We start from the raw sequence: 21197 nt of genomic DNA on the forward strand, positions 1-21197 counted from the left end.
GAATGACATACTTTTCCATAATTATGCATTTATTTTCTAAGGGAACAATGATGAAAATTCCGTCATCGCAATTCCGTTACCGGTTGTAAATCCACTTCGCTTACTGTAGTTCAATAACCAAAAAATATATTTCACAGAGTTTTTGGAAATGTGGGAGATTTTACTGAAATTCTGTTACCAAACTTTGCATCTGTACAGTATTTCCAGTAAATGTGTTTTTGAAAAATGTTCAGCATAAATTGTTAAAAGTAGGCATTGTTAAACTTTGAAATCAATGGTTTTTGAGTGTCGGTGCTATTCCGTTACCATGGAATTCCACAGAGAGAGGAGAGACAGAGAGGGAGTGTGAGGGCCAGCAGGTGCTGTATGTTGTGTTGTGTAGTGCTGTGCTGGTTAAGCATTAAGGGGATTTTACCTGTCATTCCCCTGAGCACCACACATCCTGACAAAACACAGATCCACCGATCTGGGGCGTGTAATGAAACAAAACAGTGTCTCAACACACTAGAGACTGGCTGCCACAGGCATTAGCAGACACACAGGATACACAGGATATATATAATATAGAGACAGACACACATGATATATATACAGTGGGGGGAAAAAGTATTTAGTCAGCCACCAATTGTGCAAGTTCTCCTACTTGAAAAGATGAGAGAGGCCTGTAATTTTCATCATAGGTACACTTCAACTATGACAGACAAAATGAGAAAACAAAATCAAGAAAATCACATTGTATGATTTTTAATTAATTTATTTGCAAATTATGGTGGAAAATAAGTATTTGGTCACCTACAAACAAGCAAGATTTCTGACTCTGACAGACCTGTAACTTCTTCCTTAAGAGGCTCCTCTGTCCTCCACTCGTTACCTGTATTAATGGCACCTGTTTGAACTTGTTTTCAGTATAAAAGACACCTGCCACAACCTCAAACAGTCACACTCCAAACTCCACTATGGCCAAGACCAAAGAGCTGTCAAAGGACACCAGAAACAAAATTGTAGACCTGCACCAGGCTGGGAAGACTGACTCTGCAATAGGTAAGCAGCTTGGTTTGGAGAAATCAACTGTGGGAGCAATTATTAGGAAATGGAAGACATACAAGACCACTGATAATCTCCCTCGATCTGGGGCTCCACGCAAGATCTCACCCCGTGGGGTTAAAATGATCACAAGAACGGTGAGCAAAAATCCCAGAACCACACGGGGGGACCTAGTGAATGACCTGCAGAGAGCTGGGACCAAAGTAACAAAGCCTATCATCAGTGACACACTACGCCGCCAGGGACTCAAATCCTGCAGTGCCAGACGTGTCCCCCTGCTTAAGCCAGTACATGTCCAGGCCAATCTGAAGTTTGCTAGAGAGCATTTGGATGATCCAGAAGAAGATTGGGAGAATGTCATTTGGTCAGATGAAACAAAAAGATAACTTTTTGGTAAAAACTCAACTCGTCGTGTTTGGAGGACAAAGAATGCTGAGTTGCATCCAAAGATCACCATACCTACTGTGAAGCATGGGGGTGGAAACATCATGCCTTGGGGCTGTTTTTCTGCAAAGGGACCAGGACGACTGATCCGTGTAAAGGAAAGAATGAATGGGGCCATGTATCGTGAGATTTTGAGTGAAAACCTCCTTCCATCAGCAAGGGCATTGAAGATGAAACGTGGCTGGGTCTTTCAGCATGACAATGATCCCAAACACACCGCCTGGGCAACGAAGGAGTGGCTTCATAAGGAGCATTTCAAGGTCTGGAGTGGCCTAGCCAGTCTCCAGATCTCAACCCCAAGAAAATCTTTGGAGGGAGTTGAAAGTCCGTGTTGCCCAGCAACAGCCCCAAAACATCACTGCTCTAGAGGAGATCTGCATGGAGGAATGGGCCAAAATACCAGCAACAGTGTGTGAAAACCTTGTGAAGACTTACAGATAATGTTTGACCTCTGTCATTGACAACAAAGGGTACATAACAAAGTATTGAGAAACTTTTGTTATTGACCAAATACTTATTTTCCACCATAATTTGCAAATAAATTCATTAAAAATCCTTCAATGTGATTTTCTGGATTTTTTTCTCTCATTTTGTCTGTCATAATTGAAGTGTACCTATGATGAAAATTACAGGCCTCTCATATTTTTAAGTGGGAGAACTTCCACAATTGGTGGCTGACTAAATACTTTTTTGCCCCACTGTAATATAGAGACAGACACACAGGATATATATAATATAGAGACAGACACACAGGATACACAGGATATATATAATATAGAGACAGACACACAGGATATATATAATATAGAGACAGACACACAGGATATATATAATATAGAGACAGACACACAGGATATATATAATATAGAGACAGACACACAGGATATATATAATATAGAGACAGACACACAGGATATATATAATATAGAGACAGACACACAGGATATATATAATATAGAGACAGACACACAGGATACATATAATATAGAGACAGACACACAGGATATATATAATATAGAGACAGACACACAGGATACATATAATATAGAGACAGACACACAGGATATATATAATATAGAGACAGACACACAGGATAGAGACAGACACACAGGATATATATAATATAGAGACAGACACACAGGATATATATAATATAGAGACAGACACACAGGATATATATAATATAGAGACAGACACACAGGATACACAGGATATATATAATATAGAGACAGACACACAGGATACACAGGATATATATAATATAGAGACAGACACACAGGATATATATAATATAGAGACAGACACACAGGATATATATAATATAGAGACAGACACACAGGATATATATAATATAGAGACAGACACACAGGATATATATAATATAGAGACAGACACACAGGATATATATAATATAGAGACAGACACACAGGATATATATAATATAGAGACAGACACACAGGATACACAGGATATATATAATATAGAGACAGACACACAGGATATATATAATATAGAGACAGACACACAGGATATATATAATATAGAGACAGACACACAGGATACATATAATATAGAGACAGACACACAGGATACATATAATATAGAGAGACACACAGGATATATATAATATAGAGACAGATATATATAATATAGAGACAGACACACAGGATATATATAATATAGAGACAGATATATATAACATAGAGACACACAGGATATATATAATATAGAGACAGACACACAGGATATATATAATATAGAGACAGACACACAGGATATATATAATATAGAGATATATATAACAGACACACAGGATATATATAATATAGAGACACACAGGATATATATAATATAGAGACAGATAGAGACACAGGATATATATAATATAGAGACAGACACACAGGATATATATATATAGAGACAGACACACAGGATATATATATATAGAGAGATACATATAACAGACACACAGGATATATATAATATAGAGACAGACACACAGGATACATATAATATAGAGACAGACACACAGGATATATATAATATAGAGACAGACACACAGGATATATATAATATAGACACACAGACAGACACACAGGATATATATAATATAGAGACAGATACATATAACATAGAGACACACAGGATATATATAATATAGAGAGGACAGACACACAGGATACATATATAATATAGAGACAGATACATATATAAGGATAGAGACACACAGGATACATATAATATAGAGACACACAGGATACATAGGATATATATATATAGAGACACACAGGATACATATATAACATAGAGACACACAGGATACATATAATATAGAGACACACAGGATACATATAATATAGACACACAGACATAGAGACACACAGGATATATATAATATAGAGACAGACACACAGGATACATATATAATATACAGGATATATATATAGACACACAGACATAGAGACACACAGGATACATATATAATATAGAGACAGACACACAGGATATATATAATATAGAGACACACAGGATATATATAACATAGAGACACACAGGATATATATAATATAGAGACACACAGGATACAGACACACAGGATATATATAATATAGAGACACACAGGACATAGAGACACACAGGATATATATAATATAGACACACAGGATACATATAACAGACACACAGGATACATATAATATAGAGACACACAGGATACATATAATATAGAGACAGATAGAGACACACAGGATATATATAATATAGAGACACACAGGATACAGACACACAGGATACATATAATATAGAGACAGATACATATAACATAGAGACACACAGGATATATATAATATAGAGACACACAGGATACATATAACATAGAGACACACAGGATACATATAATATAGAGACACACAGGATATATATAACATAGAGACACACAGGATATATATAACATAGAGACACACAGGATATATATAATATAGAGACAGGATACATATAACATAGAGACACACAGGATATATATAATATAGAGACACACAGGATACATAATAGAGACACACAGGATATATATAATATAGAGACACACAGGATATATATAATATAGAGACACACAGATACATATAACAGAGACACACAGGATACATATAACATAGAGACAGGATATATATAACATAGAGACACACAGGATATATATAATATAGAGACACAGGATATATATATAACATAGAGACACACAGGATATATATAATATAGAGACACAGATATAACATAGAGACACACAGGATATATATAATATAGAGACACACAGGATACATATAACATAGAGACACACAGGATATATATAATATAGAGACAGACAGGATACATATAACATAGAGACACACAGGATATATATAATATAGAGACACACAGGATATATATAACATAGAGACACACAGGATACATATAATATAGAGACACACAGGATACATATAATATAGAGACACACAGGATATATATAATATAGAGACACACAGGATATATATAATATAGAGACACACAGGATATATATATATAACATAGAGACACACAGGATATATATAATATAGAGACACACAGGACATAGAGACACACAGGATATATATAATATATAGAGACACACAGGATACATATAATATAGAGATACATATAACATAGAGACACACAGGATAGAGACACACAGGATATATATAATATAGAGACAGATATATATATAACATAGAGACACACAGGATATACATATAATATAGAGACAGGATATATATAATATAGAGACACACACAGGATATATATAATATAGAGACAGACACACAGGATATATATAATATAGAGACAGACACAGGACAGGATATATATATATATATACAGACACACAGGATATATATAATATAGACAGACACACAGGATATATATAATATAATATATATAACAGACACAGAGACACACAGGATATATATAATATAGAGACACACAGGATATATATAATATAGAGACAGACACAGGATATATATAATATAGAGACACACAGGATATATATAATATAGAGACAGACACACAGGATATATATAATATAGAGACACACAGGATATATATAATATAGAGACATAGAGACACACAGGATATATATATATATATATAGAGACACACAGGATATATATAACATAGAGACACACAGGATATATATATAGAGACACACATATATATAACATAGAGACACACAGGATATACACACAGGATATATATAACATAGAGACACACAGGATATATATAACATAGAGACACACAGGATATATATAATATAGAGACACACAGATAGAGACACACAGGATATATATAATATAGAGACACACACAGGATATATATAACATACAGACACACAGGATATATATAATATAGAGACACACAGACATAGAGACACACAGGATATATATAATATAGACAGACACACAGGATATATAACATAGAGACACACAGGATATATATAACATAGAGACACACAGGATATATATAACATAGAGACACACAGGATATATATAACATAGAGACACACAGGATATATATAACATAGAGACACACAGATAGAGACACACAGGATATATATAATATAGAGACAGATACACAGGATATATATAATATAGAGACAGACACACAGGATACACAGGATATATATAATATAGAGACAGACACACACAGGATATATATAATATAGAGACAGACACACAGGATATATATAATATAGAGACACACAGGATATATATAACATAGAGACACACAGGATATATATAATATAGAGACAGACACAGATATATATATTATATAGAGACACACAGGATACACAGGATATATATAATATAGAGACAGACACACAGGATATATATAATATAGAGACAGACACACAGGATATATATATATAGAGACAGACACACAGGATATATATAATATAGAGACAGACACACAGGATATATATAATATAGAGACAGACACACAGGATATATATAATATAGAGACAGACACACAGGATATATATAATATAGAGACAGACACACAGGATACACAGGATATATATAATATAGAGACAGACACACAGGATATATATAATATAGAGACAGACACACAGGATATATATATAATATAGAGACAGACACACAGGATACACAGGATATATATTATATAGAGACACACAGGATATATATAATATATAGAGACAGACACACAGGATACATATAATATAGAGACAGACACACAGGATACACAGGATATATATAATATAGAGACAGACACACAGGATATATATAATATAGAGACAGACACACAGGATACACAGGATATATATAATATAGAGACAGACACACAGGATATATATAATATAGAGACAGACACACAGGATATATATAATATAGAGACAGACACACAGGATACACAGGATATATATAATATAGAGACAGACACACAGGATATATATAATATAGAGACAGACACACAGGATATATATATAATATAGAGACAGACACACAGGATACACAGGATATATATAATATAGAGACACAGGATATATATAATATAGAGACACACAGGATATATATAATATAGAGACAGACACACAGGATATATATAATATAGAGACAGACACACAGGATACACAGGATATATATAATATAGAGACAGACACACAGGATACACAGGATATATATAATATAGAGACAGACACACAGGATACACAGGATATATATAATATAGAGACAGACACACAGGATATATATAATATAGAGACAGACACACAGGATACACAGGATATATATAATATAGAGACAGACACACAGGATATATATAATATAGAGACAGACACACAGGATATATATAATATAGAGACAGACACACAGGATATATATAATATAGAGACAGACACACAGGATACATATAATATAGAGACAGACACACAGGATATATATAATATAGAGACAGACACACAGGATACACAGGATATATATAATATAGAGACAGACACACAGGATACACAGGATATATATAATATAGAGACAGACACACAGGATATATATAATATAGAGACAGACACACAGGATATATATAATATAGAGACAGACACACAGGATATATATAATATAGAGACAGACACACAGGATACACAGGATATATATAATATAGAGACAGACACACAGGATACATATAATATAGAGACAGACACACAGGATATATATAATATAGAGACAGACACACAGGATATATATAATATAGAGACAGACACACAGGATATATATAATATAGAGACACACAGGATATATATTATATAGAGACAGACACACAGGATATATATAATATAGAGACAGACACACAGGATATATTATATAGAGACAGACAGGATATATATTATATAGAGACAGACACACAGGATATATATTATATAGAGACAGACACACAGGATATATATTATATAGAGACAGACACACAGGATATATATTATATAGAGACAGACACACAGGATATATATAATATAGAGACAGACACACAGGATATATATAATATAGAGACAGACACACAGGATATGTATTATATAGAGACAGACACACAGGATATATATAATATAGAGACAGACACACAGGATATATATAATATAGAGACAGACACACAGGATATATATAATATAGAGACAGACACACAGGATACACAGGATATATATAATATAGAGACAGACACACAGGATATATATAATATAGAGACAGACACACAGGATACATATAATATAGAGACAGACACACAGGATATATATAATATAGAGACAGACACACAGGATACATATAATATAGAGACAGACACACAGGATATATATAATATAGAGACAGACACACAGGATATATATAATATAGAGACAGACACACAGGATATGTATTATATAGAGACAGACACACAGGATATATATTATATAGAGACAGACAGGATATATATTATATAGAGACAGACAGGATATATATTATATAGAGACAGACAGGATATATATTATATAGAGACAGACACACAGGATATATATTATATAGAGACAGACACACAGGATATGTATTATATAGAGACAGACACACAGGATATATATTATATAGAGACAGACAGGATATATATTATATAGAGACAGACAGGATATATATTATATAGAGACAGACAGGATATATATTATATAGAGACAGACAGGATATATATTTTACAGAGACAGACACACAGGATATATATTATATAGAGACAGACAGGATATATATTTTACAGAGACAGACACACAGGATATATATAATATAGAGACAGATACACAGGATATATATTATATAGAGACAGACACAGGATACAGGATACACAGGATATATATTATATAGAGACAGACACACAGGATACATATTATATAGAGACAGATACACAGGATATATATTATATAGAGACAGATACACAGGATACATATAATATAGAGACAGACACACAGGATATATATAATATAGAGACAGACACACAGGATATATATAATATAGAGACAGACACACAGGATATGTATTATATAGAGACAGACACACAGGATATATATTATATAGAGACAGACAGGATATATATTATATAGAGACAGACAGGATATATATTATATAGAGACAGACACACAGGATACACAGGATATATATTATATAGAGACAGACACACAGGATATATATAATATAGAGACAGACACACAGGATATATATAATATAGAGACAGACACACAGGATACACAGGATATATATTATATAGAGACAGACACACAGGATATATATAATATAGAGACAGACACACAGGATACATATTATATAGAGACAGATACACAGGATATATATTATATAGAGACAGACACACAGGATACACAGGATATATATTATATAGAGACAGACACACAGGATATATATAATATAGAGACAGACACACAGGATACACAGGATATTATATAGAGACAGACACACAGGATATATATTATATAGAGACAGACACACAGGATACACAGGATATATATATATAGAGACAGACACACAGGATATATATTATATAGAGACAGACAGGATATATATTATATAGAGACAGACAGGATATATATTATATAGAGACAGACAGGATATATATTATATAGAGACAGACAGGATATATATTATATAGAGACAGACAGGATATATATTATACAGAGACAGACACACAGGATATATATTATATAGAGACAGACACACAGGATATATATAATATAGAGACAGACACACAGGATATATATATTATAGAGACAGACACACAGGATATATATAATATAGAGACAGACAGGATATATATTTGACAGAGACAGACACACAGGAGATATATTTGACAGAGACAGACACACAGGAGTTATATTTGACAGAGACAGACACACAGGAGATATATTTGACAGAGACAGACACACAGGAGATATATTTGACAAAGACAGACACACAGGAGATATATTTGACAGAGACAGACACACAGGAGATATATTTGACAGAGACAGACACACAGGAGATATATTTGACAGATAGACACACACACACAGGAGTAAAGCTAGTGAGAAATATACAGCATGGTTAAAAGGGAACACAGCACATGATACAAGTAGAGATAGGAGGAAAACACTCAGGGACATGTAGTGACTAAGGACGGAGAGAGTAGGCCTAATGAAAACATGAGACAAGCAAACCAAGGTATGTACAGTATGACATGACCTGCTGAAAGAATGAAGCTGAGGATATTAAATACCTCCAAGTGTTTTATATTGTGCATTTTCTGTCACACACACACACACACACACACACTCAGTGACCTGGTGCTGAGCCCAAGGAGGAGCACATTAATGTGGTTAGACCACAGCTTCCCTCCTTTCTCCCTCTCCATCATCTCTAGCCCAGAACCTGCGTCTGTCTGAGGAAGGCAGTGATAGCAGGGCTCCAGACTAATGTCCTGTAATCTTTACTAAATCACTCAGTCGGATTTCCTCTCCGAGGTGAGTAAGCTGTGACCGAGCGTGTTAAAGCTGGGAGGAAAAGTCAATTAAGAAATGAAAAATGAAATAGGTGGAGAAGAGGAGGGAAGAGGCCATGTCACACATTGCCGTGAGATAATGGTGCTTGTTTACCTCAGTGATTCACACTACCCGCATGGTGAGTAGAACACCAGGAGATGGTGGGGGAAGGAGGCTGACGTGGAGGAAAAGAGAGGCTGCAGCCTGAGCAGATATGCCGTGTCAGACCAAAGACGAGTCAATGGAGCAAGTGAAACGTTGCATCTCTATAAACCCCCATTACATTTTAACTGTCTCAAAATGCTGAGTGTGTCATGTGACCAGAGATTATAGTCCACTCCCGGCCTTTCACAGCCACTACCAGCTTTTCTCGACCAAGCCCTGACTTTGGCACAACTAGGCTGGGAAACGGGGATCATTGAACATCATTGGGGTCAAATTAGCGAGTGACATTGGTCAAGTGGATATCGACTCACCCTTTAGGGATAACTAGTCATCCCTGCTTTTGAAAAGGGCAACAAAATCGATTGCATAGGCTACAACAACTGATCAGTGCATGTTGTGATGCCTGTGAAGTGAGTCATTCTGGCTTAAACGTGCGTCAATCTACAACTTGTCATGTAATCAATGCTGCATAGGCATACTACAGTCATACATACTTCTAGGCCTACACAGTATGCATGTCTGACACAGTAATACCAGGAAAACATTACACAAACAAGAAAAAAGGAACTGACTGCTGCTCAGAGCAGATGAAGTATCCATGAATGGAACACTGCATGTTTCAATGGTACAAATTGACAGCAGCCACATAGAGCATTATGTCTGTTACATCTCTCTAAAACAGGGTGACACAGCTGCAACCTACTGGAGCACTGACACAGAACATTGCTTCCCCTCTTTGACTCTAGAATAATGAGAAAGGGGGGGGTGGGATGAAGGGAGTGGGAGTGAGCCTAGACATAGTGATGCATGCAATGCCTCCACCTCAGTGCTGCGGAGCCAATGATGCTTTGCAAATCATGGTGGTACATCAGAGTGGGAGACATCAAAGGTACGGTAAGAACCTCCAGATATGGAGAAGACACATAATTGGCATGTTAGGGGCTACTGCTTTAATTTAGAACCCCTTTAAAATTCAGACAGGCAGACAGACAGCTTCTACACATGCAGGCAGGCACAAACAAAGCCTCCAGCCAGACACACACAGAGAGCTCTGCCTGGCAGAGAGGAGACGAGGGGGGCATTACTCGGGCTTTCTTTTGTGGGAACCTGTGCGCTCCACTGCCTCTGTGCTCAGATGTCGACAGGCTACCGTTACATCAGACAGCAGTCACCTTCCAACATAATGACTATTAATAGAGGGAAGACTGAGGGGACAGAGTTCTTTCCTTTCACCATCAGCACAAACAGGAGTGGGACTTTGGCTCCCTTGTCTCAGGTTCCACTAACCCCTCACTCACTGGCAAAATGACAACAGGGCTCTTTGTGTGTGAAGGTGTGGTCATATGCATGTTATAGAATTATATAAGATGTGTTTGGTGTCCACCAGGCCCCATCACCTCTGACTCCTTCAGACACTGGGCCTACTACTGGTAGTTAGCCTACATTTTGGTCTGATGGGAGAGGTACTTGTTTCCTCGAGTGAGGTCAAAACAAACATTTGAGACTTTAAGTAATTGTAGGTTGAAGTGACACATTTTTATATATATATACTGTATATAGCACATGAGCTGTCTCTGCCCTTTACAAAACACTGCTAGCATGAACGCCATAAACTGAGAGGCATAAAAAACCCAATGCTGGTTTTAGGAGCCAATTACACTCCCTTTCTACAGCAAACAAAATTATGTCACATTTTTAAACTCTGATGTTTCTGGATGGACCTCATTTGGAGGACCTCAGAGGAATATTCCCACGTTCTGTTATGAACCAAATAATTAAGCACAGTAAAATTGGGTTGGGTGAACAACAGTTGTTACATGTAACTCCCCCACCCTCATCCTCCATTGTTACCCTCTGTCCCCCTGTTCAGAAGGCTGCCCAGCCCCCAGAGGAAACGTGATTCCGATTCAGGAAGCACCTGAGCCACAGGTGTTATTAGTATAAGCAGCACACAGGTGGCACCTGTTTACTGTGTGGAGAGAGGATGCTTGCATTCTACAGGTCAATGTTTGTTTGCTCCCAGGGACCACATACAGTGGAGTGCATTTCTGTTCAATTCAAAATGCAATCATGTGGGTGTGTATTATACGTAGCTAACAAAATAATTTGGGTGGCAGAGAAGAACTGTGGTGACAGGGAGACTAGTTAGTGAGCTAGCTAGCTTGCTAACTAATTATATTTGTGCTAACAGTAGCAAGCTAGCTGGCCAAATAATTATTTCATTCTTTTGCTAGCCCAACATTAAACTGAATACATGATCATTTATTCCTATTAGACTGAGTTCCAATATCAACAAAGACTTGACACGTATACCTAGCTACACGGTAAATCAACGACGGTTGAAATCACAGTGTTAAAAAAATGTGGGTTTAATTGACTCTACTGGGATTTAGCTTAACCCTCAAGAGAGTGATATGCTCCCTGGAGTTAGTGTTGATAGCTGGAGTTGATGGGGATGGAGTACTTTCAACTCCATTTAGAGTAACCAGAGACAGGGAGTTCAATCTATGGAGTTATCCACAGATGTGGGAGGTTATATTTCCCAGCATGCTCTGTTGCAGGTTGATTTACAAATTGTGTGTTTCAATATCTGTGTTTTCACATGTACATTGATAGTTTTTTTATGTCATGCTTCACAAAGATAAGAAATATACATTTTTCTAGCAACCGTTAGTGAGATAGTTGTTCCAGTTGACATGGTATAGGTAGTCTCCATATACTCTATTTTCGTCTCTACTATGGGTGCGTACGTAAATTCACTCTGGCTATCTACTCCGACTTCAGAGCAATCTCGTCTGAATGTGCCAGACCGCAGAATAATTGATGAATTTAAGAACGGTAAAATTCAACGTGTATTGCGCTGTCAGTTAAAAGTTTTTTTTTTTAAAGTAATCACAATTGTTGCCAGCAGCACAGTTACAGTCACTAACGCTCTAGATAACATGAAAGCAGCCTAACCAGTTCTGCTAGGGCAAGTTAAATAGTCAGAGTGAGCTGTTCTCTCATTCGTGTTTGTGTAGCTAGCAAGCTATCCAACTTTAGCCAGTTAGCTTGGGTGCTTGACTACCGTTGTGAGTGACAGAATGTTCAGATCAACTCTACTCTTCGGCCAAAGCGTCCAGTGTGCGCTCTGAATGCTGCGAGAGCGAAATGCTCTGAATTTATGAACAGACAATCTGACAACACTCTGAATTTACAAACTACCCTGAGCACACTGACACACTGGAGGCAATTTACTAATGCACCCTATGACAGGCATTCTAAATACAAGTTGTGGGTGATGTAAAAGTGCTGGATATCTTCTTGCCCTAGCAGAACTGGTTAGGCTGCTTTCATGTTATCTAGAGCGTTAGTGACTGTAACTGTGCTGCTGGCAACAATTGTGATTACTTTTTTAAAAAAAAACTTTTAACTGACAGCGCAATACACGTTGAATTTTACCGTTCTTAAATTCATCAATTATTCTGCGGTCTGGCACATTCAGACGAGATTGCTCTGAAGTCGGAGTAGATAGCCAGAGTGAATTTACGTACGCACCCATAGTAGAGACGAAAATAGAGTATATGGAGACTACCTATACCATGTCAACTGGAACAACTATCTCACTAACGGTTGCTAGAAAAATGTATATTTCTTATCTTTGTGAAGCATGACATAAAAAAACGATCAATGTACATGTGAAAACACAGATATTGAAACACACAATTTGTAAATCAACCTGCAACAGAGCATGCTGGGAAATATAACCTCCCACATCTGTGGATAACTCCATAGATTGAACTCCCTGTCTCTGGTTACTCTAAATGGAGTTGAAAGTACTCCATCCCCATCAACTCCAGCTATCAACACTAACTCCAGGGAGCATATCACTCTCTTGAGGGTTAAGCTAAATCCCAGTAGAGTCAGTTGGTTAAAAACAACACAGAAAATAGTAAAACGGCAATTGGAGTTTAATTCAAGCAACTCTCTGAGAGTTAAATATTTACTCCATTTAGTGTTGCATAATTTTTTTTAAATATCAACACCATATGACCAAAATAGTATTAACTCAAAATGGGTGTGGGAGAACTCCATGGGAGAACTTCAACTCCATAGGACTTGAATTAACTCTTACGATTTTACTGTGTAGCATTATATGCAAAACCTGGTTAGAGGTAGCAATTTCTAGCTAGCTTCAGTGACAGCTAGCTCATGTCAGCTGAGCCACTTGCATTCTGTCATTCTGTACAGTTGGTACATGATTTGAACATTCTAAATTACACATAACATGTTTTTTTAAAGAGTGATTTCATTGCTTAGCTAAGTTTAAAGGGCTTGGCATAATGTAATGTATTACCTAGCTAGCTATCTGTGAGAATAGCGCCCACTGCCCACTGAACAGTTTCAACACAAGTTACATGATGGGGTTTGCCTTAAATTGATGTCAAGAAGTTGGCACAGCTGTCTCTGCATTGTAGCTGTCATCATCATTAGTGTTCGTTTAACACTTGCAGTTGCAATACCAGACCATGTAGTTAGCCTGTAATTATGGCTTATACAAATATATTGTAATATTATTACACATGCTGATACTGTAATTACACTGTAATTAGCTCAGCTACTAGTGTCAGCATGTTTACCTGTAATACGACAGAAGGCCATTGCTGAGGACGAACCATCGGCGTTGATACCCTTTCAAATAGTTAGTCCATTTAAAAAGCCAGCCTTTGTACGTATCCGACCCCGGCGCTAGGGCCCCTGTAGGAGTGGATGCCGAACCCTTTCCCTGGTCGCTCATCCTCAGCGCCGCTGCAGATTGCGGTGTGCAGCCGGATAAACAAGGGACCGCGGAAACGAATAACACTATCCTGCTCTCCCCATATATACACCTACCGCCGATGAGTGCGGGGGAGGGTCCAGACAAGAGAGAGCGAGATAAACACTAGGCGTCCCTTTCACATTACACTGGAAACAGGGGGAAGGATGAAAACTGATGCGAAGGAGGAACTGGTTGTCACTAGTTACCACAGCCACAAAGTCTTAAACCCCGCCCATTCCTCAATTTCTCATTTTAAAATACAAATCAAAAAAGAAAAGCATGCGAAGTAATTAAGGGCATTCGTCACACCTGTAACATGGGCAATCATAGAATCAAAATCCTGTATGGCCACCTACTCCCAAGTTGACCCCAAATGTGAACAATGTCAACCTAACACTGCAACTCATGCACATGCACGGAGTGCACAAAACATTAGGAACACCTGCTCTTCCCATGCCATAGATAGACTAAACAGTTGAATCCAGGTGAAATCAATAATCCTTTAGTGTACATGAAGGGGAGGAGACAGCTTTAAGAAGGATTTGTAAACATTGAGACAATTGAGACATGGATTGTGTATTTGTGCCATTCAGAGTGTGAATGGGCAAGACAAAAGATTGAAGTGCCTTGGAATGGGGTATGGTAGTAGGTGCCAGGCACACCTGTATGAGTGCGTCGAGAACCGCACTGCTGCTGGGTTTTTCACGCTCAACAGTTTCCTGGGTGTTGTGTATCAAAAATGGTCAACCAGCCAAATAACATCCAGTCAACTTGACAGAACTGTGGGATGCATTGGAGTCAACATGGGCCAGCATCCCTGCAACTCAATATTACAGTATGAAGGTGTTCCTGATATTTTATACAATAAGTGTATGTTCTGGTTGTGCCAGAAGCTAAAAGGCTATTGGGATGGTATTTTTAATGCTACATCCAATATAACACAAGTATCTATACTGAACAAAAATATAAACTTGTAAAATGTTTGTCTCATGTTTCATGAGCTGAAATAAAAGATCCCAGAAATGTTCCATATGCACAAAAAGCTTATTTCTAAGCTTATTCCACACCTGACAGGTGTGAATATCAAGAAGCTGATTAAGCAGCATGATTGTTACACAGGTGCACTTTGTGCTGGGGACAATAAAAGGCCACTCTAAAATGTCCAGTTTTGTCACACAACACAATGCCACAGATGTCTCAATATTTGAGGGAGTGTACAATTGGCATGCTGACTGCAGGAATGACCACCAGAGCTGTTGTCAGAGAATTTAATGTTAATTTCTCTACCATAAGCCACCTCCAAAGTCATTTTAGAGAATTTGGCAGTACGTCCAACCGGCCACACAACCACAGACCACGTGTAACCACACCAGCACAGGACCTCCACATCCGGCTTCTTAACTTGCTGGATTGGCTGAGACCAGCCACTCAGACAGCTGATAAAACTGAGGAGTATTTCTGTCTCTAATAAAGCCCTCCTGTGGAGAAAAACTCATTCTGATTGGCTGGGCCTAAACTCTCCCAGGCCCACCCATGGCTGCTTCCCTGCCCAGTCATGTGAAATCCATAGATTATGGCCTAATTAATCTATTTCAATTGACTGATTTCCTTATATGAACTTTATCTCAGTAAAATAACAAAAAGTTGTATGTTGCGTTTATATTGTTGTTCAGTATGTATGTCCTGATCGACTGATAGCTACCTTTGGGACAACCGCTGGTAGTTCTGGAATAGCAAAGACAGTATAAAAAGGAGATCTCTATCGATTACTGTTTTTTTTAATACTAATTCTCTGCCATAAGTGACAATCCTTTTTTTTCTTTTATACTAATCCACCTTGATACACAAATCAGTTAGTATCTAACTATTTCTGTTGATATTTTACATTGTTTATACTATATATATATATATATATATATATATATATATATATATGTGTGTATAAAAAGATATATATATATATATATACATGTATACACAATTTTAAACTCTTCATATACATTTTTGTACCTCTGTATGACCTTGTGATCAAATAAAATGTATTGGTATTTTTAAGGGGGATAAATATTGACATACTGAATATTTTTGCAATAACTGATAAATTGGGAACATTACAGAGGCTTGCAGTTGTGTGTCTATTCTCATTCGTGTTCAGTATGAGTAGCAAGAGTAAACGACTAAACTCAACTCCACGATATACAATGGAGTTGAGCGGTGACTAGTGTGGGCGAACTGGACCTCTGACATCACATAAAATCAAGTTTTTATATAAAACTACTGATTTCAGCACCCAAGAATAGCCTGCAATTACACAGAACAATGTCATGTGTAATTGTGGGCTATTCTTTGGGTGCTGAAATCAGTGACCATCGAGTACATAAAACATCCTCCATTCAGACAGCAAAGGAATTGGTTTCCTCCTTATCTAGCTTTAATGGCGTGGCTCTGAAAAAAAACAGGGAACATATGCGTACTGTCTTAATAAAGCACAAAAATTAATTAGCATTAAAAAAATCCCATAAAAATGAGCAGTTTAACCCCTTATTTTTGCCACTAAACGGTCTCCATATATACTGTATTTCAATTCATTTTTTCAACTGACCTTCAGACTGGTCTTGTGAGGCCTGTGGGCATCCTAGAGGAGCAAAATCGACATGTACATGTTGTTGAGAGTCTTAACTTTGTGTGTAGTCCGAACTATTTGAACTCTACAGAGAGAAGTTGGCAGATTGGCTGTACCAACTTCAGACGAGTCCCAAGACGCTTGTGGGGGTTGTAGTAGCAAAATGAAGAACAGCATTGTGTTCGTGAGAGGGGTCTTAAAAGTTTCTAGGCCGACCCGGTTGGACGCTACATATTATTTTGTGAGAAGACCGATCCACCGCTCTAGCTCTGTCACTTTTTACCACAGATGCGGACATCGGCGGTTGCAGTGGATTGAGATGCCTCCAATACAAAAACCAGATATCTCTTAAATACATATGTCAAGCCTCCCGAGCGGTGCAGCGGTCTAAGTGCGTGAGGCGTCACTACAGCCCTGGGTTCGATCCCAGGCTGTGTCCCAGCCGGCTGTGACCGGGAGACCCATGCGGCGGCACACAATTGGCCCAGTATCATCCGGGTTAGGGGATGGTTTGGCCGGCCGGGGTGTCATTGTCCCACCTTGCCTTAGTGACTCTTTGTAGCGGGCCGGGCACCTACAAGCTGACACCGGTCGCCAGTTGGACAGTGTTTCCTCCGACACATTGGTGCGGCTGGCTTCCAGGTTAAGCGAGCAGTGTGTCAATAAGCAGTGCGGCTTGGCAAGGTTGTGTTTTGAAGGACGCATGGCTGTCGACCTTCGCCTCTCCCGAGTCCGTAGGGGAGTTACAGCGATGGGCAAAGACTGTATCTACCAATTGGCTATCACGAAAAAGTAAAAGTACAACAACAACAAAAAAATGTTTTTTTTAAATAATACATATGTCAAAAAAATAACCAATGTTTCCTGATCTTTCTTATACCTCTCAGATATATGACGGACACTTCAGAACAAACTTCCTTTGTTATTTGTTGTTCAATGTAGTGAATCTGTTATTCAATGTGTTTGTATGGGATAATAGCATCAGGCCAAATTTCATCAAAACATTTTTTACATATATTTTTGTGGATACTTCAAGGGCCCTTAAAATTCAGAATCAAATAGCAAAATGATCTTGGTTTGATCTAAAAATGGTCCTTATAGGTTAGTAGAACCGATTTAGACAGGGTTTAGACTATTATGGGTTGCTCTTGCTGTACACAACATCCAGAAGTGGTGTAAAATGGTGTTTTATTAAGAAAGTATGTTTTATTTTTGTCTGCCCCCACATTAAATTGAGTTAAAGAGAAAACAGACACCTGTGCAGCCTGATAGGAGGATGTATTATGTATGAACTAGTCGCATGGGGACACAAGTGTATTCCGGCTGAGGGGATCACTTTGACACATAGAGGTAAGACATGATGTCAGGAAGAACTACGCCCTCTAGGGGTGTCGGCGCAATAGCAAGTGTATTATTTGCTTTGAACTTCATTACTGTGGTTTCTTTTTTACATTGAACATGCAAAATTAGAATCTACACAGATGCTGACATTTGGCAGATGAAGGTAGAATGTGTTAATAGATTTGTCCATCATCTGCCGAATTATTTAGAATTGTTTGGTTTCTAAATCAAGTTTAATCAATCCCATTTGACCTTGGGAAATATTTGCACTATAAGCCCTGGCCTATTGCTGCTTTCAAGACAACTCGTAACTCAGAAACTCTGACTTGAACATTTGTTGTAGAAAGATAGTTTCCCACTTGGAAAGTATCAAAATTAACCAATAGAAAGCTCTATGCAAATATGTAAACTTTTTCAGGACCCTGTCTTTCAAAGATAATTTGTAAAAATCCAAATAACTTCACAGATCTTCATTGTAAAGGGTTTAAACACTGTTTCCCATGCTTGTTCAATGAACCATAAACAATTAACCTGTGGAACGGACATTAAGACAGTAACAGCTTACAGACGGTAGGCAATTAAGGTCACAGTTATGAAAACGTAGCACACTAGAGGCCTTTCTATTGACTTAAAAACAGCAAAAGAAAGATGGCCAGGGTCCCTGCTCATCTGCGTGAACGTGCCTTAGGCATGCTGCAAGGAGGCATGAGGACTGCAGATGTGGTCAGGGCAATAAATTGCAATGTCCGTACTATGAGACGCCTCAGAGAGCACTACAGGGAGACAGGATGGACAGCTGATCGTCCTCGCAGTGGCAGACCACATGTAACAACAGGATCGGTACATCCGAACATCACATCTGCGGGACAGGTACAGGATGGCAACAACAACTGCCCGAGTTACACCAGGAACGCACAATCTCTCCATCAGTGCTCAGACTGTCCGCAATAGGCTGAGAGAGGATGGACTGAGTGCTTGTAGGCCTGTTGTAAGGCAGGTCCTCACCAGACATCACCAGCAACGACGTCGCCTATGGGCACAAACCCACCGTCACTGGAGCAGACAGGAATGGCAAAAAGTGCTCTTCACTGACGATTCGCGGTTTTGTCTTACCAGGGGTGATGGTCGGATTCGCGTTTATTGTCGAAGAAATTAGCATTACACCGAGGCCTGTACTCTGGAGCGGGATCGATTTGGAGGTGGAGGGTCTGTCATGGTCTGGGGCGGTGTGTCACAGCATCTTCGGACTGAGCTTGTTGTCATAGCAGGCAATCTCAACGTGTGCGTTACAGGGAAGACATCCTCCTCCCTCATGTGGTACCCTTCCTGCATGCTCATCCTGACATGACCCTCCAGCATGACAATACCACCAGCCATACTGCTCGTTCTGTGCGTGATTTCCTGCAAGACAGGAATGTCAGTGTTCTGCCATGGCCAGCGAAGAGCCCAGATCTCAATTCCATTGAGCATGTCTGGGACCTGTTGGATCGGAGGGTGAGGGCTAGGGCCGCTGTCCATGAGAAGGAGATGCACTGCAGAACTTAATGCAGCTGATGGCCACACCAGATACTGACTGTTACTTTTGATTTATACCCCCCCTTTGTTCAGGGACACATTATTCCATTTCTGTTAGTCACATGTCTGTGGGACTTGTTCAGTTTATGTCTCAGTTGTTGAATCTTGTTATGTTCATACAAATATTTACACATGTTAAGTTTGCTGAAAATAAA

At 38.0% G+C, this 21197-nt stretch overlaps 1 protein-coding gene across 1 annotated transcript in view; it reads right to left on the reverse strand.

Moving 5' to 3' along the window:
* Nucleotides 1-15651, reverse strand: part of LOC112248508 (oxysterol-binding protein 2) — a 90449-nt gene extending 74798 nt beyond the window's left edge. The window contains exon 1 of the mRNA XM_024417594.2: nt 15325-15651. Within this exon, the coding sequence (XP_024273362.1) occupies nt 15325-15482 (158 nt within the window). The 5' untranslated portion in view covers nt 15483-15651. The remainder of the gene's footprint in view (nt 1-15324) is intronic.
* Nucleotides 15652-21197: the final 5546 nt, after the last annotated feature.

Source organism: Oncorhynchus tshawytscha, linkage group LG04, assembly GCF_018296145.1.
Source record: "Oncorhynchus tshawytscha isolate Ot180627B linkage group LG04, Otsh_v2.0, whole genome shotgun sequence".
NCBI lineage: Eukaryota > Metazoa > Chordata > Actinopteri > Salmoniformes > Salmonidae > Oncorhynchus > Oncorhynchus tshawytscha.